This window comes from Diuraphis noxia, unplaced genomic scaffold (genome assembly GCF_037042655.1).
Source record: "Diuraphis noxia isolate RWA-SAM2 unplaced genomic scaffold, SU_Dnox_SAM2 contig0007, whole genome shotgun sequence".
Taxonomy (NCBI): Eukaryota; Metazoa; Arthropoda; class Insecta; order Hemiptera; family Aphididae; genus Diuraphis; species Diuraphis noxia.
In genome coordinates this window covers 1,419,947-1,443,669 of record NW_028301717.1, presented here as the reverse complement: position 1 = coordinate 1,443,669, position 23,723 = coordinate 1,419,947, and the positions used below count along the sequence as shown (strand labels likewise).

At 30.4% G+C, this 23,723-nt stretch overlaps 8 protein-coding genes across 20 annotated transcripts; 6 read left to right on the top strand and 2 right to left on the bottom strand.

The window, feature by feature from the left end:
* The first annotated feature begins 738 nt into the window (after positions 1-738).
* LOC107166942 (asparagine synthetase domain-containing protein 1) lies at positions 739-4,313 on the top strand. 5 transcript variants are annotated; one of them, XM_089230323.1, is made up of 8 exons: positions 748-1,231; positions 1,314-1,437; positions 1,527-1,727; positions 1,793-2,087; positions 2,150-2,671; positions 2,747-2,907; positions 3,792-4,033; positions 4,102-4,313. In XM_089230323.1, the coding sequence occupies exons 2-8, from the start codon at positions 1,387-1,389 to the stop codon at positions 4,274-4,276; spliced, it is 1,647 nt and encodes a 548-aa protein (XP_089086449.1). In that variant the 5' UTR covers positions 748-1,231; positions 1,314-1,386; the 3' UTR covers positions 4,277-4,313. The 5 variants fall into 5 exon arrangements, with proteins under 5 accessions (XP_015371284.1, XP_089086449.1, XP_089086448.1 ...); XM_089230322.1 differs by having other exon boundaries at positions 748-1,437; XM_089230324.1 differs by having other exon boundaries at positions 752-1,437; positions 1,510-1,727.
* A 7-nt stretch (positions 4,314-4,320) lies between these two features.
* LOC149054376 (spermatogenesis-associated protein 22-like) lies at positions 4,321-6,626 on the bottom strand. Of its 2 annotated transcripts, none has more exons than XM_089230346.1 (4): positions 5,926-6,626; positions 5,211-5,386; positions 4,748-4,892; positions 4,321-4,584 (listed from the first exon to the last, which is right to left on the bottom strand). In XM_089230346.1, exons 1-4 carry the CDS (start codon positions 6,012-6,014, stop codon positions 4,446-4,448), a joined length of 549 nt encoding a protein of 182 aa, XP_089086472.1. In that variant the 5' UTR covers positions 6,015-6,626; the 3' UTR covers positions 4,321-4,445. The 2 variants fall into 2 exon arrangements, with proteins under 2 accessions (XP_089086472.1, XP_089086471.1); XM_089230345.1 differs by having other exon boundaries at positions 5,211-5,347.
* A 59-nt stretch (positions 6,627-6,685) lies between these two features.
* LOC149054375 (uncharacterized) lies at positions 6,686-10,269 on the top strand. 5 transcript variants are annotated; one of them, XM_089230335.1, is made up of 7 exons: positions 6,686-6,827; positions 7,583-7,825; positions 7,893-8,041; positions 8,107-8,350; positions 8,426-8,529; positions 8,604-8,698; positions 9,684-10,269. In XM_089230335.1, the coding sequence occupies exons 2-7, from the start codon at positions 7,613-7,615 to the stop codon at positions 9,758-9,760; spliced, it is 882 nt and encodes a 293-aa protein (XP_089086461.1). In that variant the 5' UTR covers positions 6,686-6,827; positions 7,583-7,612; the 3' UTR covers positions 9,761-10,269. The 5 variants fall into 5 exon arrangements, with proteins under 5 accessions (XP_089086461.1, XP_089086460.1, XP_089086462.1 ...); XM_089230334.1 differs by having other exon boundaries at positions 6,755-6,895; XM_089230336.1 differs by having other exon boundaries at positions 6,808-7,297; positions 8,254-8,350.
* Positions 10,270-10,441: 172 nt separating this feature from the next.
* LOC149054374 (mediator of RNA polymerase II transcription subunit 8-like) lies at positions 10,442-13,739 on the bottom strand. 2 transcript variants are annotated; one of them, XM_089230337.1, is made up of 3 exons: positions 13,585-13,739; positions 11,173-11,585; positions 10,442-11,077 (listed from the first exon to the last, which is right to left on the bottom strand). In XM_089230337.1, the coding sequence occupies exons 2-3, from the start codon at positions 11,539-11,541 to the stop codon at positions 10,697-10,699; spliced, it is 750 nt and encodes a 249-aa protein (XP_089086463.1). In that variant the 5' UTR covers positions 11,542-11,585; positions 13,585-13,739; the 3' UTR covers positions 10,442-10,696. The 2 variants fall into 2 exon arrangements, with proteins under 2 accessions (XP_089086463.1, XP_089086464.1); XM_089230338.1 differs by lacking the exon at positions 13,585-13,739 and adding an exon at positions 11,640-12,032.
* Positions 13,740-13,964: 225 nt separating this feature from the next.
* On the top strand, positions 13,965-16,661 carry LOC149054373 (uncharacterized). Of its 3 annotated transcripts, none has more exons than XM_089230319.1 (5): positions 13,965-14,179; positions 14,249-14,293; positions 14,397-14,459; positions 14,553-14,624; positions 14,709-16,661. In XM_089230319.1, the coding sequence occupies exons 1-5, from the start codon at positions 14,140-14,142 to the stop codon at positions 16,490-16,492; spliced, it is 2,004 nt and encodes a 667-aa protein (XP_089086445.1). In that variant the 5' UTR covers positions 13,965-14,139; the 3' UTR covers positions 16,493-16,661. The 3 variants fall into 3 exon arrangements, with proteins under 3 accessions (XP_089086445.1, XP_089086446.1, XP_089086447.1); XM_089230320.1 differs by having other exon boundaries at positions 14,378-14,459; XM_089230321.1 differs by lacking the exon at positions 14,397-14,459.
* A 1,667-nt stretch (positions 16,662-18,328) lies between these two features.
* On the top strand, positions 18,329-20,354 carry LOC149054372 (uncharacterized). The gene has a single exon (XM_089230329.1). It carries the CDS (start codon positions 18,791-18,793, stop codon positions 20,165-20,167), a length of 1,377 nt encoding a protein of 458 aa, XP_089086455.1. The 5' UTR covers positions 18,329-18,790; the 3' UTR covers positions 20,168-20,354.
* Positions 20,355-21,402: 1,048 nt separating this feature from the next.
* On the top strand, positions 21,403-23,375 carry LOC149054370 (general transcription factor II-I repeat domain-containing protein 2-like). Its single transcript, XM_089230347.1, has 2 exons — positions 21,403-21,891; positions 21,960-23,375. The coding sequence occupies exons 1-2, from the start codon at positions 21,693-21,695 to the stop codon at positions 22,265-22,267; spliced, it is 507 nt and encodes a 168-aa protein (XP_089086473.1). The 5' UTR covers positions 21,403-21,692; the 3' UTR covers positions 22,268-23,375.
* LOC149054371 (general transcription factor II-I repeat domain-containing protein 2-like) lies at positions 22,409-22,987 on the top strand. The gene has a single exon (XM_089230286.1). The coding sequence runs from the start codon at positions 22,409-22,411 to the stop codon at positions 22,985-22,987; it is 579 nt and encodes a 192-aa protein (XP_089086412.1).
* Positions 23,376-23,723: the final 348 nt, after the last annotated feature.

Genomic DNA, 23,723 nt, shown 5'->3' with positions numbered 1-23,723 from the left:
ATTAACGGGGACTTTTTTTCCGGCATTCTACAGATGACAGATAATGTCAATATCATGACTACATTTTATTTAGTCATGGTTAATGGTTATACAGTTCTACAAATACGTCTTGATCCGCATTACGATTTACAACCATAGACTTAAAAAGAAATTATAATAAGAGAACAGAACCACAGTACCTACCACACACGTTTAAACTTAGTTTATAGGTATATGGACGCTACAGCAGCTATCGTCTCTGTCCTACAAATGTACAACATATCAAAAACTGTATTGCGTATATAGAATATCATGACTTGGACTGTTGTGACAGCTTAAACTTGTTGTAATCTTGTTAATCTTGTAATACAATATAATTAAGAACATTATCTGTGAAACACCGTTTTTATTTTTTTGATCACTTATATTTTTATGTGGTGAAAATTTCATTTTTTAATTATAAATTATAACTCTAGCCTTATCGGTTCTTCTCCACGTTAAACAGTTTTGGCTATGTTATACTGCGAATGTTTTCAACTTGGATCATATAATAGGTTACTAGTATATGATCTAAGGTTCTCAATAAATCTACGATTACCACCTATCCTACAAATCTTGGCATGGCGAAAAAACCACATTATTATCTACATTGTAGACATAATATTGCATCTATTTAGCACATTATTTCATATCTTATTTTATTTTATTTTATGTATACCAGTTGACTTTTTGACTTTTTGACTAATTGATATTATGTTATGTTATATATAGTTTATATGTAAGGATGTTTATACATCTAATTACCTGTAATTTGTAATCAACATCACAAATCACAATCGTGATAAACGTTTGGCCACAGACCAATATTTCATCTATTCTCAATTCTGTGGTTTGGCGGTGATCACGATTTAAGGTATATCTTAAATCGTGGCGGTGATCAATGCTCATTGATAATATATGATTACATACTGATAAGCTGTTCGTTAATCGTAATAATGCTGAACGCAAGGTACCGATCCAAATACTATTTCTGACGTTTCAGCAATAATTCACTACGCATTTTCTGGCTCGACGATTGTTGGCCTATGGTGTATTGTTGTGGACGGATTCGCACATACGCCGTCGTCGTTCGACCTGATAACGACCACGACGTCGTAGTGATGGGTCAATTGTTTTTAGCGAGATAAAAAGTATATCCACCTGTGGCTATAATAATAATTTCATCTACTCACGGTACGCGGCCTTGTTGCTGGTAAGACGCATATTGCGAAAAAATTAGCACAACAAATTAATAGGTAGCCACTGTACTAACCTCGCGTTTGGTGAATGAACAGCCTTTGACGTGTTCCCAATCCCTCAACACAAATCGATTTTGTTATTCGCCGCAGGTGTACCTACGATCTTGGCATGTGCGGTATATTTTGTTCGTTCATCAAAGGGTCAACCCCGTGTGGTGAGGTAAGACTACTGGCGTCCACTGTGGCTGCTGCTATTGCACAGTAGCCATTTCATTCTAATTAGATTTCCTAGACCCGTTTTGTTCGCAGATCAGCAAGTGTAGATCTTCACTTCAGAAGAGAGGCCCAGATGTGGGTTCCACTAATCAGATCAATGTCAATGGATACACTGCATTATTCTCAGGCAACATACTGTGGACCCAAGGGGAGCACCCAACCAGTCAGCCGTATGTTGATCGAAAAGGAAATATATTGCTGTGGAATGGTGATGTGTACAGTTGGAATCTGACGGTGAGTCTACTACAATCAATAAATATACTCGACATGTATATATTATTAAAAAGTCATATTACCAGATGAATGCTAGCATTAAGGATAGTGATACAAAAATAATATCAGATTTTCTGTGTGATGGAGGCAGCATGGAACTGCTTATGACTTCTGTCCACGGCCCATATTCCATTATCTATTACGACTGTGAACAGCATGTTTTGTGGGTGGGTAGAGATCCAATAGGCCGCATAAGTTTGTTATGGAACATTAGTGTAGACAAACTGATTGTCACTTCAGTTGGACATAAAGACATCGCAGATCTAGAAGAAGTACCAGCCATTGGATTGTTCAGATTTGATTTGAATGCTTGTAAACTCGGTATATAAATGTCTAAATATTGTTTCAATATGTAAATTTTTAACTGTATATTAACTTTTCAGAACCTCAATTATACCAGTGGTCACACACACGTATTGATTGTGATTACGATATTCCAAATGAATTGCAATATTTTAAACAAACCTGTGTTCAACATGTTACAAACCCTGAAGACTCTATATTACAACAAAATGATCAATTAAACATATCTAAGCTATTATTGCACCAAGAATTTTGTAAGAATGTCAGTAATCTGATTCACTATTTATCTCTATCAGTTGAAAAAAGAACAACAATCAATCCAAAGGCTTGTAAAATGTGCGAGTTCAAATGTGATCATGCAAAAGTTGCTATTTTATTTTCAGGAGGCATAGATTCGGCATTACTAGCTCTATTAGCTTCCAAATATGTCGAATCTGATGAACCAATTGATTTGTTAAATGTTTCATTTGAAAGACCAGCTGATTCTGGCAATTTTGAATGCCCAGATAGACAAACATGTTTAAATACATTAGAAGAGTTAAAAAATTTGTGTCCAACTAGACAGTGGAACTTAATAAAAGTGAGTGACATTGTACTAGTGGGTAGGTACAATTTATAAATTTAAAAAATGAAAACAATTAGATTTTTTTATATATATATAATATTTATCTAGATAGACATTCCAAGTGTTGAATTGCAACAAAAACGTTTAGACACGATACGCCATCTTATTTACCCTTTAAAAACCGTTCTGGATGATAGCCTTGGTTGTTCCTTATGGTTTGCCTCTCGAGGACTTGGCAAATGTAATGGAAAATCTTATAAAACCCCTGCACGAGTAAATAATTTTATCATAATGATATGTTTTAAATATCATAATATTATACTAGTTCAAATAATTTAATGTGTACTTATTTTTCCATTATTTTATAAATTATACTAAAATTATTAATATTTGTTTAAATATAGCATGTTTAAGATTGGTTATTGAAAATGCTCATTATAGTTAAACCCTGGAACTTTCACTTTTAATATTTATTAGGCCTCAACTAATTAAAATGTTTAAAGTGAGCAAAAGCAGTAATCATATATCTCAGTTGATTTAGTTATGATAATTTATTAAATGAATAGGTACTTTATCTAGATAGTGCTACAGTGAAATTTGTCATTTGTATTATACACATGTAATATTGCACAACTATTTATAAATTGTTAAATATTAGAATTAAGTTATTAAAACATTTTCAGATAAAAATTGTCAAAAATTAATGTTTAACCCTCCAAAAAAAAAATATGGATACACCATATCTTTACTAATTATGATTATGTGGTGATAGTAAAATGTAGATTTGTAAAATAAAGTAGGAAATTCAACAGAATTCTTGAAACATTATCAATAAATTGTCATTTACTCTACTTTAAAAGAAATGAGCTGCTTACAAACAATGCAAAAACATAAAAAAAAAGTTGAATATCACTAAAAATGTCTTTATTAACTTTTTAATTTTTCAATAATATTTGTTTTAATATCTATAATACTTATATAATTAAAAATATTTATCTTAATGTTATAATATTAATCTAATTTTTTGATGAAAGCTGATACAAATTATAATTATTGGTCGGAAGTTTTATAGTGAAACTGAAATATTTTCATATTGATTACAATATTTAAATAACTAGATATTATTCAATGTTTATAATATAATTTTAATTACATAGGTGTTATTGTCTGGAATGGGTGCAGATGAGTTATTGGGTGGGTATACAAGGTACAGAAAAATTTTGCAGCGACATGGATGGCAGTCACTAAATGAAGAATTAGATAAAGATTTTTCCAAAATACCATCACGTAATCTAGGTCGAGATAATCGTGTATGTTGTGACCATGGTCGTCAATTACGTACACCGTATTTAGATGAACATTTTATAGAATTTATTAGAGGACTTGCACCATGGCAACGGTTATACATTTTTAATTACTTAAATAATATTTAGAAATTTATTATTTTTATTAATATAAATATTTTAGATGTTGGCCAAAAGAACCATACCCAATCAACTTGGGTGAAAAACTATTGTTACGATTAGCAGCATTCAAATTGGGACTTGTAAATGCAGCCTGTTTACCAAAACGAGCTCTACAATTTGGCTCAAGAATAGCCAATAAAAAAGAAAACGGAAATGATTTAAGTGATAGATTATAAATTTATTTAATAAAAATATATAAATTTATTTTTTAAACACTGAATCTTATTATTTGTTTATACATCATACATATCAAGTAAAATTATTATTATTAAATAAATCAAATTATTTCTCTGTAGGATGAAAAAATAAAAAATAAATTTACTTTTGAAACTATTAATAACTATACTAAACCTTATATATTAAAATATCATTAATTGTCCAATGGCTGACCAAAGATATTCTGTCGAAAGAATTTTTGTCTTCATGTATTTCTCGAATAGTGAATACTTGCAATTTATTTTTTCCTTTTACATGACCAGTACACCTATTAATAAATTCAGGTAAAATTTAAAAATTCATTTTTAATGTCAACATGTAATATAATAAATTATAATTATTTAAAAATCACTATGAAAACACGGTTTAGCTTTAATTTTTAGTTTTATCTTATAATATATCGTAATAAATAAAATACAAATAACACAAACAATACTAATGTTCCTCTTGATATACAAGGCATTTTTCTATCTATTTCATAAAATACGCATACTATTCCAAACTTTTTCTGTTCATCACGCAAACAAAATATTTTTTCGCATTTATTACTGCCAGTTTTCACAGAATCCATAATTCCTAAAAATAAAAAATGTAAGAAAATCTGTTAATATAAATATTAATAATATGCAATTCTTTTCCAAATTCTAATTAATATTAAAATTGAACATAATCTTTTTTTTTAAGTTATTGGTCTTGAAATTATTAATTTCTGCTTAGACAACTAATGCCATTATAGCATTAAATTCAATATTTTACTAAAAAAAAATACATAATTTTAAATATATATAAATATATGAAAAAATATAGTCGTTAGTATTGAAATCTTTTAATAAATAATATATTATTATAGTTATTGGATAGATTTTATATCAATAAATAATATTTAAAACTTACCGAATACTTGGTAAATAATTTTGGTCGGTTCCAAAAACGATAACAATCGGCACCAATGGGCCACTTGTTTAACACTTCCAACCAAAAGCTTCTTGTCCTCATTAATAATTGCTTTGGATTCATCATTAGGCTTGTTACTATGATTGTGAAAAGTGTTAATAGTGGACCATGCCAATCAAATTATATGTGAAAATAATAATTTTTCAAATTAATAATGGGTAAGCAAAACCTAACACCAAAAAAGGGACGAAATAATAAATTCACTAAAACTACCAATTCAATTTGAATGGATTGTATTATTCATATTTTAAGTGTAAAAATATAATTTCAAATATGAAATTTTACATTGGATTTTCTTTGTATAAAAAAATATGAAACTTTCAAAATATAAATAGTTTTCTTAGAAGTTTATTAGTTAGTTACCTAATACGTTTTCCTTGATAGTTGTCATTTTTTTTTTTTTTTTGGTAAAAATAAATGTTACCTATGAGTCTTAACTATGTGAAACTTCCAGGTAACAGGCTGCTGCCTATAGCATAATATGTATGCAAATTATTTCATATTAAATACCTATAATCTATATCAACCGAGTGGGACATTCTATCCAGTGCTTAAATTTAAGATAAGGAGGCAAAGATACGGTAAGATCCGTATAAAAATCATCGACAAAAAATTAAACAAATTGTTCGGTACAAAAATCGGAAAATATTATTACGCAGGCGTCGGTTGAGGTCCCGTGCTTCGGCCGTACGGATGATGACGGTTGCTAGAATTCGGACTGCTGCTCGCCGAAGAGTCCATCATCTCGGTGTGCTGTCTGGAATGCAAACCGAGTCTCGGCAAGTGTAAATATATTACGTTCTTTTAGACGATAAACGCTTAGAAAGTTAAAACCTATAGCCATTCAAATATGGAGCAATGGAGCGGTGACGATACAATATAGTGTAATATAAAAGTCTTGCAATTTTGTATTAAACTATAATATCGTGAATTCGTAAAACTCATGGCTAGACAAACCATCCATGGTAGAAACTAGAAGTTTAAAACCCTCAACGCCGGCAAATTGTTGGTAAAACGGTAACTGTAGAAATGAGGTTAGTAAATACCAACCTGAATGTCCTGAATACCAAATGTTTACAATCTGCCGCAACGCATTAACAGTACGGGTGAATACTTTAATTTAATATGTGTATAGTACATAGACCTTATACTCAGTATAAGGTCTATGGTATAGTATATTTCTCTATCAGTAATTGATTTGATGTTATACTCTACGACTAAATTGGTCTATCAAATTCAGATAAATTTGAATGCTTCTTGCACAGTTGCACGGTACAGCTATTGTTTTGTGGTATTACTCTATGAGGCGGGGGCATTTGAAAAATAAACTTTGGCGGCAAATAATAATTCTACAACGATCTCCATGGAAGCGCCACCGTAAAAACCATGGTTTTGATTTTAAAAAAATATCATCTTAAAGACCGTGGTTTAAGCACAGAATAATTATTCTGTGGTTTAATATATTTTTATATATCTGTGGCTTTAAGCTTCCAACGGGCAGCAACGCGATGACAACTACTGATAAGACGACCGCCGTGATTTGCGATACAATTAATAGTAAATTAATAAAGTGTATTATACCATATAGCCATTAGCGATTAGCCATTTATGATATAGGAGAGCTGGTAGGTAATTGCCAATTGATGTGTGTAGTGTGTACAGTACAAACAAAATATTTATATTCCTATATACGTCCTCGAACTTTCGTCATTTTCGATAGCCTTTGCTTAAAAAAGTGCTTTATTCCATATTTATTTCGTTCCTGTGCTTAGTAGTGATTTATCGTATTTCCGCAATTCTGCGTTAAACGGTACGAAGAATCGCGGTGTTTTTTGTCTCGTCACATTTCATTCTCACTTTTGTCGTTTCAAACTATGTGAATCGTGAATGACATAATTTGGCGGTTCGATGCTAGTACCATCAACTGTAAAAGTATTGTTCCTGTCGAAATCTGCCGGCAATTGGCGAGGACTGTTGATGTTGAAGGTTGAACATTGTATAGTGTAGTTGCTCCGTATAAATTTAGGGTAAGTGAGCTGAAGGAGTCAATGTGTGTTTGATGTATAGGGGATTTGTATTGGACTACTTGTATTACGATCATAGATAATAAAGAATCTTTATTATCTATGATTTCGATGCTCTCGAGTAGTGACTAGTATATATATATTTAAAGTGATTATATTCCGTGTAAATATGTTATCTGGTACTTTGTAGTTATTTCCTACTATTATCCAGAGTCCAAGCTTACAGTCCTTTCCAAATCCCCAAATTGTAGTAGTTATGTACTTTTTTTTTATTATTATTATTCATAGCTAGAGAAAAGGTGTCAAACTCCTTCTAAAATGGATCAAATGTTACCGAGCCCAGGGTTCAGTATTCCTAGTATTGGAACCCCAGTACATCAACCAGAAGAAGATCAACAGATTATGCAAATGCCACCGCTACAACCACAAGGTCTAGCCATGAGTACCAGTAGTCTGCCGTCTAATAAAATATATCAGACAAACAACATGGGTTATGCCACACCACACAGCATGATGCATTCACAAACACCTGTAACAACTTATTAAATAAATAGTATTTATTTAGTAACCAGACATTAATCACAGAATTTATTTTTAGGTACATCAAAGTATGCCATCTTTGACATCCATTAGTTCATCATCTTCAACAGTTCCAGCTCTACAACCTATTCAAAATCCAGCAACGCCTGCTCCAATGACACCTATGACACCAGCTTCTGCTGATCCCGGGATTGTACCTCAACTCCAGTGAGTTATTGTTTTTTATTTAGTGCATCATTTACATAATTTTATGTTCTTATTTTTATTTAAAGAAATATAGTGTCGACAGTAAATCTTGGATGTCGGCTTGACTTAAAAACTATTGCTTTACATGCACGTAATGCTGAATTTAATCCAAAACGATTTGCTGCCGTCATAATGAGAATACGTGAACCACGTACTACAGCTCTAATTTTTAGTTCTGGTAAAATGGTGTGTACTGGCGCTAAAAGTGAAGAAGATTCCAGACTGGCGGCTAGGAAATATGCTAGGATCATTCAAAAACTCAGCTTTCCCGTGAGTCTGGTTGAAGTCTTTGAGAAAATGATATTATGTTTATTTATTTATGCATTTAAACATTTTTATTATTAGGCCAAGTTTTTAGATTTTAAGATTCAAAACATGGTTGGCAGTTGTGACGTGAAGTTTCCTATACGCCTTGAGGGATTGGTACTCACTCATGGCCAGTTTAGCAGGTTAGTTTATTCTTTTATGTTAAGTTTTGTAATTTAAGTATTTATATTTTACTAATAAAAAGTTTATTTTTTAGTTATGAACCAGAACTGTTTCCTGGACTTATTTACAGAATGGTTAAACCGCGTATTGTGTTACTAATTTTTGTTTCTGGAAAAGTTGTACTCACAGGTAATTTATAACTGCAACGATTAATTAATACAAAAACTAGGTTTATTCTATTTTAATAAAGAATTATTGTTAATGGTAATAGAATATTACAAAACACAAAAAATTAAGTTATATTAATTTAAATTCATCAATTCTAAGAACAGTGGTAGAGGTTTAACATTTCTACTCAAATTACTTTATTAGTTATGACAATTTGAATAAAAACACAAGATGCCATTGGGCTAAAATTGCCATAACTACTCAACTTTATATATGTAAGTGTCTCGCTTCACATGATTTTTTACATTTTACTTGCCTTGAAAGTATATTTTTGAATTTTTGTGATGTGTTTTTATGCACTGAAGATGCTGGCGAGACCAGAGTTTGTCTAAAGACTTAGTGTATAGATTTTTTTATATATTTAATATCTTGTCATAGTAATTTTTGTCTCAAACCTTTCTGTTTAACCTCAGCAGTCGCTTAATGAAACATGACATAGCACAATATTTACCATTATCTCTTTTAGTATTATTATTTCAAAAAAACTAAACGTTTTATTGAAACTCTAATACTTCTATTGTTCTACCATCTTAAGAACAGTTACACTTTCATGCGTAAAGTTAGGTACATCAAAAATCAATATTTTAGAATTTAGATGGATAAATTATAGTGTGTGGTGAGCAACTTTAACACCTATAAGATTAACAGATGTATTGAGATATAATGTTACTCAGTCATTTTAAATACCCTATTATCTCCTTAAATACCTAATATATGTATTTTTTACTTTGCATTTGATCAAATTGTTACTAATAGCTCTAACTACAATAATTTCATGTTTAATTATTGAAAAAAAACATGGTTTTGTGTTGCGTGCTCCTTTAACTAAATCATAAATTGATACTAAAAAAATATATTATAACTTATAATAATAAATTATAATGATAAATGTTAAACTGTTAACTTTATTTTGTGTTATTTAATTTTAGTAATTTTATGTTTGCAGGTGCCAAAGTGCGTCAAGAAATTTATGATGCGTACGATAATATTTATCCAATATTGAAAAGCTTTAAAAAAAACTAAATTATTTATTATGTAAACATTGTTTTATTTCAATGTATGTATTATTATTTATTATTAACCTTTAAGAATTTACTTTTCTCTTGACATATTTAATTATTTTAAATTGAGTTGTTTCATTGTACAAAAATGTAGAATATTTTTTACAGACTATTTTCATTTATATATTATGAAATATAATAAAAATAATCAAAATAAAATTAAGTGAGACCTCAGAGTGCCACTAAAAATATTTTAAGTTATTCATTGACTTTATCATGCTATGCATTCAAAACTACAACCTGTACTTCTACTTTCTATAGATTAAAATAACTTAGTTTTAATTTTCCTCAAAAATTAATAATCATTGTATACAAAATATTGAATTGATTATCCATAGAAATAAATTTACAGCATTTATTTATGCTATAATCTATAGTTAATAACCAATTAAGCGTATTAATTCTAAATCAGTGTATTATATTGTGTATATGTATTTGATTTTTCCAATAAATTGTTATCCTCCTTTCATATTATTGCGAGTTCTAACTCTATAAGATATATATTGTATCTTCTACGCCACCCTGCATTATCCAGCCAGCTCATATTATTTAAACCATTTCTCATCATTCCATATTCCCTAAAATCATAATGTCTTCAATGTCTTTACAGATAATATCCAGCTATTTTTAATAAAAAGAAAAATTAATTTACCATTATTTATTCGATATACAAAGAGTATAAATTATTTTTATTTACTGTATAATTAAATTAACTGTAAATTTTTAAGTTATGTTATAGAAAAAAAAAACATTTAAATTTGTTATACAATATTATAATGTACTAATATGTACATTATATTCAATGTTGTATTAATTTATGTTAAAATGTTTCAGTTATTAACATAGGTATGAAAAAATATTTTATACAACATTAAGAAGAATAACATTGCAGAACTGTTCATCTATATGGATGAGGTGCTCCAGCTGCCTTTACATTGGTCTTCATTCCAGGAGGTGGTTTGGGCATCATTCCCATTGGTGGTGTATTTGGTCCCATGCTAGGAGTAACTGGTCTACCAGTCGGAGGCACCATCATACCACCAGGAGATACTTGTGGTACCATCGGTTTTAAATTTTTACCCATGCTTACAGCGGACACAAGTGTATGCAGGTCTGCAACTGATGACGTTTGGCCAATACCAACACGAGCTCCAGTTTCCACTTCCCATTCTTCTCTAGCTTTAGAAACAAGGTCCAGTACATGATTAACTACCTTGTTGAATGCTGCCAACTGTTTTTGTGCTGTTTCAAATTGTAAGCCACCTGCTTTGTGCTCAACCTGCAGAATCAATTATACATATTATAAAATAAGAAAATGTAATAGTGATAAATGGACATAATGAGAGGAGAATATAAATAATACATTTTAGTGACCTGCATGAGTTTGTGTTCAACTTCAGGTTCGGTTTTGGTACGTAAGAAATCTGGTACAATATCGTGGGACAGGGCTGGCACTCGATTCTCAGTGATGCGTGCAAGATCTTCATCGCGCTCAGGGTTTAACATCAGTGGTAACACACTGTAGTTACGCAACTGCGGAAGTTTCTCGTAAGAGAGATATTTCATGATGGCAGTGTACTGTGTTGAGAACACTGCAAAAGTATCAAGCACCGTCGTCCAGTTGACATTGTCTCGTTCATGTTCTAACTTGAATATAAGAGCATATATCTGAGCTTTAAACTCATTCAACTTGCTCTGGAAATTTTCAAGCACCAGTTCCAATTGTTTGTCTTCGCGTTGCATTTTTGAATTTTTTGTAGTACGAGAATTGTAATAACAATTTTTTTCTAAAAACAATCATAATATTATAATTGAAGTCTCATTATGGTATTGCAGCTCACACATTATAATCCTAAAGTAGTGTATCCAACAAAATCTTAGTATAAAAATTTATTTTGTATACATTTTATGAAACATCTAAAAATTCTATAATTAAAAGTTAGAACAGCCCAAACCGTTTAACATAGTTCAAGACGTGCCCTAACAATTGTATTATTGTTGTTTTCAAGTGCTAAAACTATTAGGTGCCCAATGTACACTTTCCTCCGGCTATAAAGGGGCCTCAAAAATCAAAAGCTAAAATACAAAATATCATTGCATATAGTTAATTACAAAAATATTAGGTATCTTGTATGTAAAAGTTTCAAGTCTTCATGAATATTTTTGAATTACAATAAAATTACAAATTAAAATAAAAAAGAAAGCTGTGGCTATATCCCCGACAGTCGGGTCTTTAATAAAGACAACTATGATAACAAATGGGCATGCGCGGAAAATATAAATGATAACAATATAACAATGATAATGCCTGTGATAATCCGATAATTATTATTCATTGATTATAATATTAATTAGTAATTACTAATTGCCAATTGGTAGTAATATCATATATTTTAGAAATAGGTTAATTGTGAATTGTGTGAATATTAATAAATATTAATGTGGATATTACCTATGTACCAAAATTAAATATAAATAATTAACAAATCATTTTATCCTAACTATCAGCTAAAATCTAAAAAATAATGTACAATAATAAATCATCACTAAAATCATTTCGCTTTGTCCGTTCCCAACCTCTACCAAAAGGACAAAAACCTATTTGCAGAGCCATTTTAATCTAAAATAAATGAAACCCAGGTAGCTAAGGTACATTTTAATTTAATACAAAATTACCTTAATAGTAACATCTATACAGACTCATTTCATTTGCAAGTTCATATTCAATAATTCACATAAAAATAAAAATGTATTTTATTTGACACAGAAACATAAAATTGAACATAAAACATATTATTTACCTAGGTCATCAGTGAATGGTTCTATTTTTATTTTAATATCTCCTTTTTCTTCTTCATCTTGGATTTTATGCCACACAAGCTACTCATATTTTTTAGATTCTGAGTAAAGCGAGGAATGCATTTTAATTTTGTAGGTTTTTTTCTCTCTTAATTTGTGGTAAACCGAATGTACCATTGCACTTGGCTCTGTTTATTGTGTAAACTACACGTGTTAATCATTGCTAACAAATATATAACATATATTCATGTCACATAAATCCCTAGTATTAAACGTCCGGTTATTTAGCCATAACCATTTTCCTCTTAACCGTTGCAATGGTGACTTAAGGCGCCCTGTGCCATTTTGTCCTCAAAAATGCACTCATCAGGAATAACGATACCACCTTGAAGAATCAACCAAATTTCATAATTTTTTTTTTTAAATTGCTAGAGAGAAATATTCTACAGCCCGCATGGATCTCAGATAAAAGCATTCAGAGATCGATGTGGGTGGTAGGAAGTTTTTCTAAGACTTTTAATAAGAGTGATATAGGCAACTAAAATTTGAAATTTAATTTTCAAATTAAAAATTTGAAAAACTGGCACTAGGACCATAAGCGCAATTTTGAATAAATAACATGAAAAAAAAAAATGGAAGGACTTTTTATTTATAATTAATTTTCCCATTTACCATTGCAATTTCCTTATAATGTATAATATCCACATTCAATAATATTTATAATAATTCACAAATACCATATTTCTAAAATATTATAATGACAGTAATATGTTTACCTTTCTAGCCTATATTATTATATTAATTATTAATTATGAATTAATATTATTAAAATAATGTAAAACAATAAAAACAAAGATTGGTTTAATATATAAACAACTTATAAAATATTTTTGGTATTATCAAGATCACGATATTATTATTTTTTGGTGGGTTATTAAATAATTTAATTAATATATTATTGAATTCATTATAAATGCATTTTCTTACCTAGGTATTATTGTTGTAATGTAGTTCCTAGTTCACTTGAAATCTGTAACAGCGATGGTATCCAAGAACATAATATTATCACAGAATAGATTAAATGCATATACCTTATACTCAGAGTATAAGGTCTATGATTAAATGCTGATATTATGACCACGGCTATAGATAATATTAATTTATAGCCGTGATTATGACGGTGTTGGGGGCAGTTGTTGTCCGAAACACAGTAATCAACATTTTTATCAAAATTTACATTTTTATATACTCTTTGGTTCCAACTCGTGCAGATCTTTTATATAATATCTTCTTTGGAAACATACAATTATATCAAGAGTTACCACACAGTAACTACAGCATTTTATTCTGATAAATAAAAAAACAATAACAAATTATTACTACACGAAGTGTAGATACTGTGTTTTAAATTTGTTATGATTGTTATCTGCTAAAATATATTTGAAGCATAGTGAAATTCAAACTCAAAACATAGTAACTGCTAGCAACGTTTTGTTTTTATTTTAAAATTTTTACATTAAATAACTAATTAAAAAAAGAATTATGGACTGGGATCACAATTATGCATTACCAAGACGCCTAAGTAAGTTTTCTTAAGTAATTACTTATTATTATATTATGTATTTACATTAACATGTAATTCTATTTTTAGTTGACAATGTTGAAGATGATTTTATTCCTATTACTGTCAAAGAAGGTACTAAATGTTTTATACACACATAGTATTTAGTTGCACAACATATTAACATGTCATGTTATATTTTATATTATTTTTTTATAGTGTTTATTATATTGTTTAGTTGAAGAAGATTTGGATGACAGTGATTTAAATCCTGATTATATCCCAATTACTGAACATTTTGGTACTAAATAATTTATATACACAACAATGCATTTGTTAATACATCATATAAAAATGTCACATCAAATTGTATACTAGTATTTATATTTTTTAGTTGAAGAAGTTGAAGAAAATTTGGATGACAGTAACTTTAATCCTGATTTAACCCCAATTACTGAACATCAAGGTGCTAAATAATTTATATATACAACCATGCAGTTGTTACTACATCATATTTACATATTGTATATAAGTATTTAACATATTCCAGATAATCAAATTATTGAAGCTGCAAGGAAAAAGAAGAAGTTTAGTCCGGCAGATAAAAAAGCAGTACTAGAAGAAAAAAGGGAATTAAAGAATGTCAATGCCAAGACAAAACATCCAAACCGTTCTCTTACATGCCCTGTAGAGTGTAAAAATAAGTGTAGAGACAATCTATCCACTGATCATCAAAAGTTTTTATGGAAAACTTATTGGTCTCTAACAACGTATGTCCAGAGGAGACAATTTTTAGCAAAATGCGTAACAATAACATCTGTAAAACGTCGAACAACAGTGGAGGGTACTGTTTATAGCTTTAAAAAGTCACAATCCAGGGTTTATAAGCTTCCAGACTCCAAAAAAAATGAAGTACAGGTATGTAAGACCACTCTTTTAAATGTTCTTGGCTATACAAATGATTCTGTTTTAACAGAACTAGTAAAAAACATGAACAGTAATTTTTGTATGTCATCTGTTACTGAAAATAGAGGACAGCAAAATATTAAAAAATGTATAGCCAAGGATATTGTAGCTGATCATATAAGGCTGTACAAACCATCTGTAAGTCATTATCGGCGACTTAATGCACCAAATATTATGTACTTGCCTTTTGGTTTAACTGTAAAAGCCATGTATGATGATTTTTGCTTACAACATAAAAACTATTGTTCTCAAGAGTTTTATAGGCAAATCATAAAGGATTTAAATATATCTTTAAGAAATCCCACAATTGATATATGTGAAGATTGCTCTACCTATCAAAATATAATCGAAAATTCTACTGATGAGAATGGAATTAAAGATAATATTACACTTTTGGAAAACCATAAAGCCAAGGCTTTAGCAGCAACTTCGAAGTATAAGGAAGATTCAAAACTGAGTATCGAGTCAACTTGTATCTACTCTATGGATTTACAAAAAGTTATATTAATTCCTAATATGCCGGATACTAAATCTTCTTTTTTCACCAGTAGACTAGTGGTATTTAATGAAACATTTGCTCAATTAAAACCAAATGCCTTATGCCACTGTGTACTTTGGCATGAAGCCATTGCTGGGCGTAAAGCTGAAAATGTTACAGACTCAATATTGGCTTTAATTAGTAAACAAAGAGATGTACAAGATTTTATTTTCTGGGCCGATAATTGCACTGGCCAGAACAAAAATTGGACCTTATATACGGCATTAGTATGTAACTTAAATTCAACAAATTCATCATTTCAAAATACAAAATCAGTAACAATGAAATACCTAACTAAGGGTCATACCCATATGACTGCTGATGGGGTCCATGGAAACATTGAAAAAAAATTTAAACAAATTAGGAATATATATGACTTTGAAGACCTTAAGAATTGTATTTCCCAAAGCCGACAAAATTTAAATATTTTAGAATTGAAAGATTTTTATGAGTGGCAAAACAAAAAAAGGACTACCAATGCGAAAACAGATACATTGTATGGATTTAAAATGAACAGTGTTGTCATGGCCAAATTTTCAAGAGGATCAACTTGTATGGAATACTGGACAGATTTTGATGGAGAGCCAAAGACTTTAGACTTCTTACAAAAAAATTTTTTGAAAGACATTAAAACATATGCCCCTAAAAAAATTACTCAACATAGAGGAATTAACCTCAATAAAAAAAAAGGAATCGTTGACAAACTTGTTCCAGTAATGCCAGAAAACAGGAAACATTTTTGGATAAATCTTCCAGTGTCTGACACTTCAGAGGATTTGGTTGATGAGATGGGCCTTGGTAATGCTTTCAGAACTTCTGATTATGAATAAGACTTAATAAAGACTGAATAAGTACCTAACAATTATTTTATTATATTTTACTATTATTTATTTTGTTTATATTTGTTGTTATTATTATATAAAACTGTAAAAATTGTTCTACCTGAAGACTAGGTATTTTCAAATTATATATTTTATGCAATAAAGAAAGTGATACATATTTGTTTTTATTTTTGAATTTTATTTTAAGTGGTTATTTCTAGCTTTCACATAATTTTATTAAATCTGTCATTTACCAGTTATTCTTTAGTTTGAAACCAGTAAATTATGCAATTTAGTATGATAATTTTTAGATTGAGATTAAAGAGCATTAACAAAATACAGTTTGTGGTAAGTAAAAGCAAATGATTCATAATACCAACAAAGTGTAGTGCTTTAAAAGACTAGATTCAACCACTACCATTTGGACGTTATACTTACTAATTGAGCATTTAAATATAAATTCAATACTAGTTTAAGTAAACTAGTGCGAAATAAGCATTTGTTAATTGGTTATTGGTTTGGAACTTTCATACTAGTTTGTAAAAATACTCCACTCATAAAACAATTTAAACATTTGTTAGTTCATTGGAGTTAGGGGAGTATTTAGACTTTATTTTAGGAGAAATAGGGCGACTCGATTTTTTATTATGCCACGTCTTCTTGCCAAATGATAAATAAGATTAATGATTTTTCAAAATATTGAATACAAAATATAGATCTAGGAGGTGACGGTTGACCCATCACCCCATAGACATAATATAGATGGACTGCGCGTTCCTCCCCCCTCGCCATCAATAAATTAAGCCTAAATAACAAGACCGGAGAAGGTAAAATAGCATGGATAAAACATTTTTACTGATTTTATTCCAAGGTATTATTTTGTGTAAATAAAAGTGATAACTGATAAGACAATAGACATGTAAAATGTAAAATATATACCTTAATTATTTAAATATTTATTATTCATTTTTTTAAGAATCAAAAAAAATTTATAGGCATGTACGATGGTTGTTTTATATTATGTCTATGCATCACCCCTCTTAAATACCCCCCTAAATGGGCTTAATTTTTATTTAACAAATATAATTTACACATACTGTGTTTTAAATTAAATGTAATAAGATTTTCAAATTTTTCTATAAATTTCAAAACACAGTATCTACTATAACTATTACAGCTTAAGGAAAGCTAAAAATACCATTTTGTCGATTTAAATTGAATTATATGCATTTCCTTGATAACCATATGAAGTTTCAAATGATAAGTATGAAGTTAAGTTGGCGGCCCGACGTACTTTACAAAAATCATTTTCATATCAAATTATGAAAAATACATATACCGTGTTTTGACGATGTACACTTGAACTTTACTGTCAGCCACCGAACCATTCTATCTAATTAAATTAAATTTATCATGTCTTAAACCGTGTCATGAACTAAGATATAATAACATTAATATATTAATATAATTATTGAAATTGTATTTATGAAACCTAATCTTAGTGGTTACTGACTATTATATTTTGTAGACGTATCATCAGACTTAAGTGACTGTAAAAGTATGGCCTTACAGTATTTAGTCAAGGCAGTAGTTAGATAATAGATATTATTAATTTAAGTCATAAAAAACCTTAAATTTTAAGTACATTGCATTGGATATCACACAAATACTTTATTAATTCTAATAGTTTCATCTAACCTAACCCTGTTATCTACATCTGTCGTCTATACTATAGTGCGGCCAGCGAAACTAGGCGGGTGATCGCCGCGCGCCTGGTGGCTGTTTTCATGTGAACCAGGGATTCTAAAAGTATTGCTTATTAAATGAATAGCTGATGCAGTTGTGTTTCAGCTGTTTTATAAAAAATTTTGGGTGTCCTTACAACACAAATATTTTATTAGCGTATAAGCATTGAACACTATATAATGTAGTGTTCCATGGTATGAGGTACATCGTTTATACAATATATATAATATAATAATATGGGTACTACATACTGCCGAGGGTGAGGGTAACCGTCTAGCGCGCCGTTTTTCTATTGAAACTGGACATCTGGCACTGGAGACCACATTCCATTGACTTTATTGTACCTATTGTAATTTTATTGAAACCAAATTGTGTACAAGAACCATTTTTTTCTTCATAATGTGTTAGTCTTCGATCCTCTGCCCTTCGTGTATCTGTTGATTGCTATCGTTTAAGTTTAATGTGATTTTTTTACACGGCTGTTTTAATATTTTACAATATTTGAATTTTTTTTTGTGTTTGTTTTTTTTACTGATCGTTTGTGTAAATTATTTTTTCAAAATGTCAATTAGACCCGATATACATTCCCAAACGAAAAAAACAATATACAACGTATATACATTTTTTAAAACCTTAGCCAACTGCAAAGATAAGCCGGAATTAGCAGATTATTTTCGACAATCACAGGAGAGGACGGCCGAAGCTTGTGCGGTGAGTCTGAGAACTGTACAACGGATATGTCATGAAAGTAAAGTAACTGGAAATCGAGAAGAACTATTATGTGTCGGAAGTTCTAATGACCTTAAATTTCAATCGCCACGAAAAAAATACTGTCGCGAGAAATCTGTCACTGAACTTGATGATTTTGACAATGAAGTGGTCAGAAGAGTTGTCCATAGCTTTTACGACAAAGGTGAATTTCCAACGAGTGCTAAAATATTATCGGAACTGCGTGAAAAATTAAATTACCGTGGATCAAAATCGTCGGTAAAAATAATTTTAAAACAACTTCATTTTAAGTACAAAAAATGTAACGACGGTCGCAAATTCTTGATGGAACGGTCCGATATAGTAGCTGCGCGCGTTAAATTTCTTAGAAAAATGAACGAGTTTCGTAGGAACGGTGATACTCGGCCGGTAATCTACTTAGATGAAACCTGGGTTAATCAAAATCATACGCGTGGACGTATTTGGCAAAATGAAGAAAATACGGAAGGCTTAAAAGTACCTACAGACAAAGGCAGCCGCCTCATAGTATGCCACGCCGGATCTCCTTCCTTCGGATTCATTAAAGAATCAAAACTTATTTTTCGATGTAATTCTGGTGACAAGGATTATCATTCACAAATGAACGTCACAATTTTTGAAAGTTGGTTTTCACAAATGTTACTTAACTTAGAAGAGCCGAGTATTATTGTCATGGATAACGCTTCATATCACTCTTCTTTGGCCGAGAACTATCCGAAGTCCAACAGTAGAAAGTCAGATGTTCAACAGTGGTTACGGGATAAAAATATAGATTTTTCTCCTGTAGAAACACTTGACGAGTTACGGGAAAAGGTGAAACTTTCGATGCCGCGCGGAAAAAAATATAAACTGGATGAACTAACTTCCGAAATGGGTCATGAAGTGGTAAGGCTTCCCCCTTACCACTGTCAGTATAACCCAATAGAACTTATTTGGGCGCAAGTTAAAGGCAGAGTGGCTGAAAAAAATTCAACTTTCAAAATTGCAGATGTCGAGAAACTTGTGCATAAAGAGATCGATGCAGTTACTTCGAACGATTGGGCCAAATGTGGTGAGCATTGCGTCAAGATCCAGGAAGAGGACTACGTCAAGGCGGGACTAAGGGATGAGATATTAGAACCAATAATATTGACCATTAATCCTGACGAAAGCAGCTCAAGTGAAGATGAAGACGACAGCTGTGAGGACTAGAATATTTCAATTCGGAAAACCATTTTTCTATGTAAATATTATTATAATAGTTTTAAGTTTCATTACTTAGTTATTAGTTTTTAAATGTACATACATATTATGTAATTGCGTAAAAAATAATGATATTAATATTATTACTTATTAGCGAATGTGATAATTAATAAATAATAAGTTTTACGTATAGAAATATCGAACGTTTGTCGTTTAGTTTTTATTACAACTCCAGAGCTTTTTTAAAATTATTTTACGCGGGAATGAAGTCTTGGAAACACTGACGAAAATTGGCCACCAGGCGCGCGGCGATCACCCGCCTAGTTTCGCTGGCCGCACTATAGTGCTGGACATTGGCTTGCCTAATCCGGATCACGGATTGAAATACAGAATCTGGATTGACGGATTCAATCGGTTTTAATCGGATTATCGAATTCAATCCGTTCTCCGGATTTACGGATTGAATCGGTAAATCCGAGCAACGGGTTTAATTTATAAAGCTGAATTAATAATTTTAAAATAATGTTTATGAACAATCAACAAAGTATAGACATCATGATATTATGTATGATAATATAATATAGTATCGACTATAATTAACATATAATATATTTGTTTGTTATATTAATTATTAATTAAGTTAATTACTAATTTAATAATAATTATTGTATCAACTATCAATCTATATTCTTTTTTTTATTTCTATGTAAATTGATTATTTATCACATACTAATTCATATTAGATCATTATATTTTCCAAAAAGGTGTTTAATACTTTAATGTTGATTTATAATAAAATAAACAAATTACTACCCCATACACTGATGAAAATATAACTAGTAACTAGTAAGTACTAAGTACTAAGTAGTAACTAAATAAAAATCACATGGTTAATTTGAAAAACTATTTTTATTTAATTTTTGTACATAGAAAATGTTACATTATAAAAAAAAAAACAAATATTATTTTAATTTTGCTGCTTTGTGTTATGACTTATGAGAACGCTCTTTCTGAAGGTGTTGAGGTGGACGGAATGCACAAATATTTTTTATTATAATTTTAATTAATTATATTAATCCGGATTGGTATCATAATCCGGATTGATAATTTTTAATCCGTAATCCGGATAAACAGATTAATGACGAATGACGATTGTTTCAAACCGGATTGATCCGGATTGGTAATCTGGATACGGATTTATCCGGATTTGATGTCCAGCACTATAGTCTATACCAGTGATGCCCAACCTTTTTTCCTCGGCGTGCCACTTTGGTAAACATTTGTAATCGAGCGGGCCACCAAATATAAAAGTACTCATAATCTCAATCTTAATATAATTTAGTTACACATCGTAGGTTGCAATATAATATGGAGGTACATGTTGGACTGATTTTCTTATCTTTTTTATTGACTATAGCACAGATTACAAATTGAGGTACACGTTGTAGGTACACATTAACTTGATCAGTAGTCAGTACGCTCTTTATAGTGCACGGGTGATATCGATTTTAAATCATAAAATTTCTATTTTAAAATGTCCGACAGAAAAAAGCGCAAATACAATGATGATTACCGAATTTTTAACGAAAAATGGTCAATAAGTTACTTTTTCATTGAAATTAATAGAAAAGCTGTTTGCCTTGTGTGTCGTGAAACGGTTTCAGTTTTTAAAGAATTTAATATCAAACGACATTATGAAACAAAACATGAAGCAAAATTCGGCAATTTAAAAGGTAAGCTATTATTTTCAATATAATTAAGTTATACAAAAACTTAATGTCGTGTAATATTATTTAATTAGGAGAATTACGTGTTACTAAGTTAGAAGCATTCAAAAAAGATATCCACACCCAAAATGTTTCAAATTTATTTAAAAAACAAAATTCAACTAAAACAAATGTTGTACAAGCGAGCTATAAAGTAGCGAATTTGATAGCTAGTGAAACTAAACCTCTAAGTGAGGGAGATTTTATAAAAAAATGTATTTTAACTGTGGTTGAAGAAATAATTCCTGAAAAATTAGAACTTTTTAAGGAAATAAGTTTATCACGAAACACAATTACCAGACGTGTTGAAAATATAGGGAATAACATACTTACACAGCTATAGAACAAAGCACGAGATTTCAAATATTTTTCGCTAGCACTGGATGAGAGTACCGATATCACCGATACTGCCCAGCTGCTAATAATTATTCGTGGCATTGATATTAATTTTAATATAACAGAGGAGTTGGCTTCTTTACAAAGTATGCATAATCGAACAACAGGGGCTGATATATTTGAAAAAGTAGGTCTTTGTCTTCAAGATCTTAAGCTCGATTGGAGAAATCTAAGTTGCATAACAACAGATGGCGCTCCAAATATGAGAGGAGAGAATATTGGTTTTGTTGGTAGAGTAAATAAACTTTTAAAATTGAAAAATACTGAACCTCCTATTAATATTCACTGTATTATTCATCAGCAGGCTCTCTGTGGAAAAGTTATAGGTCTCGAACATGTTATGTCTGTTGTAACAAAAGCGGTTAATTTTATTAGGTCTCATGGCCTTACTCATAGACAGTTTCAAAGTTTTCTTCTCGAAATAGAAGCTGAGTACAATGACGTGGTGTATCATAATCACGTTCGATGGCTAAGCAGAGGAAAGGTTTTGAAACGATTTTTTGATCTACGAAAAGAAATTGAAATGTTCATGATCGACAAGGGAAAACAAATTTTAGAACTTAAAGATGATAATTGGTTGTGGGATTTAGCTTTTCTTACAGACGTAACAACACATTTAAATATTTTGATGTCGATACTTCTTTTCAACTTGAACTTATCGAGTTAAAAACAAATTCATTTTAATATGATGAATTTCAAACAATGAAAAAAAATGATATTTTAAAATTTTATTCAACGCTTTCACACGAAGATTTCCCTGCTTTGAGAGACATTATGATGAAAATGGCAACTGTATTTGGCTCGACGTATATATGTGAACAAATATTTTCACGGATGAAACAAACAAAATCAGTTCATAGATCGCGACTTACGGATGAACACCTTCATTCAATTTTGAGGATTGGAACAACTAAATTCCAACCAGATTTTTCATTATTAGTCAAAGAAACACAAGTTCAAATTTCACATTAAAAACATTTTTATATACTTTTTATTTTTATTTTTATTATTGTATTTTTTATTTATAAATTAATTAAAATCGTATTTTGTAATAATTGGAATATTTTTTGGAATATTTTGTTTTATTTTAATAATTTGTAACGGGCCACATGTGGCCCGCGGGCCGCGGGTTGGTCATGACTGGTCTATACCCTGTTAGAATAGAAGAACAATAAGCACGTATATATACAGTATAACCACAGAATAACCAGAAGAGACACTTTTTCAGTTTAACATAGGTTCAAGGTGGATTTATAAATCCACCTAGCGGCTTGCATGGGTTCTTAATTCTTATAGGGTACAGATTTGCAACACCTGGTGGAATATCAGTGCTGCCGGTAGAAAGATAATTCTCATTATTCTTTGTTTCTAGCGCGGCTGTTATTCCCCGAACAGGGGCAATT

What these genes read in the sequence shown, in the direction of transcription:
- LOC149054372 (XM_089230329.1), top strand. Translation starts at nt 18,791, where the DNA reads ATGTCAATTAGACCCGATATACATTCCCAAACGAAAAAAACAATATAC.
- LOC107166942 (XM_089230323.1), top strand. Translation starts at nt 1,387, where the DNA reads ATGTGCGGTATATTTTGTTCGTTCATCAAAGGGTCAACCCCGTGTGGT. An exon ending in GGTCAACCCCGTGTGGTGAG is followed by an intron (nt 1,438 to 1,526) that starts GTAAGACTACTG and finishes TTTTGTTCGCAG; the next exon opens with ATCAGCAAGTGTAGATCTTC. An exon ending in GAGTGACATTGTACTAGTGG is followed by an intron (nt 2,672 to 2,746) that starts GTAGGTACAATT and finishes TTATCTAGATAG; the next exon opens with ACATTCCAAGTGTTGAATTG.
- LOC149054376 (XM_089230346.1), bottom strand. Translation starts at nt 6,014, where the DNA reads ATGATGGACTCTTCGGCGAGCAGCAGTCCGAATTCTAGCAACCGTCAT. An exon ending in GGACCTCAACCGACGCCTGC is followed by an intron (nt 5,387 to 5,925) that starts GTAATAATATTT and finishes ACATATAATTTG; the next exon opens with ATTGGCATGGTCCACTATTA. An exon ending in TCAAGAGGAACATTAGTATT is followed by an intron (nt 4,585 to 4,747) that starts GTTTGTGTTATT and finishes ATTTATTAATAG; the next exon opens with GTGTACTGGTCATGTAAAAG.
- LOC149054374 (XM_089230337.1), bottom strand. Translation starts at nt 11,541, where the DNA reads ATGCAACGCGAAGACAAACAATTGGAACTGGTGCTTGAAAATTTCCAG. An exon ending in TTGAACACAAACTCATGCAG is followed by an intron (nt 11,078 to 11,172) that starts GTCACTAAAATG and finishes TTGATTCTGCAG; the next exon opens with GTTGAGCACAAAGCAGGTGG.
- LOC149054373 (XM_089230319.1), top strand. Translation starts at nt 14,140, where the DNA reads ATGGACTGGGATCACAATTATGCATTACCAAGACGCCTAA. An exon ending in CCCAATTACTGAACATTTTG is followed by an intron (nt 14,460 to 14,552) that starts GTACTAAATAAT and finishes TATATTTTTTAG; the next exon opens with TTGAAGAAGTTGAAGAAAAT. An exon ending in CCCAATTACTGAACATCAAG is followed by an intron (nt 14,625 to 14,708) that starts GTGCTAAATAAT and finishes AACATATTCCAG; the next exon opens with ATAATCAAATTATTGAAGCT.
- LOC149054371 (XM_089230286.1), top strand. Translation starts at nt 22,409, where the DNA reads ATGCATAATCGAACAACAGGGGCTGATATATTTGAAAAAGTAGGTCTT.
- LOC149054370 (XM_089230347.1), top strand. Translation starts at nt 21,693, where the DNA reads ATGTCCGACAGAAAAAAGCGCAAATACAATGATGATTACCGAATTTTT. An exon ending in AAAATTCGGCAATTTAAAAG is followed by an intron (nt 21,892 to 21,959) that starts GTAAGCTATTAT and finishes TTATTTAATTAG; the next exon opens with GAGAATTACGTGTTACTAAG.
- LOC149054375 (XM_089230335.1), top strand. Translation starts at nt 7,613, where the DNA reads ATGGATCAAATGTTACCGAGCCCAGGGTTCAGTATTCCTAGTATTGGA. An exon ending in TTCAAAAACTCAGCTTTCCC is followed by an intron (nt 8,351 to 8,425) that starts GTGAGTCTGGTT and finishes TTTTATTATTAG; the next exon opens with GCCAAGTTTTTAGATTTTAA. An exon ending in TGGAAAAGTTGTACTCACAG is followed by an intron (nt 8,699 to 9,683) that starts GTAATTTATAAC and finishes TTATGTTTGCAG; the next exon opens with GTGCCAAAGTGCGTCAAGAA.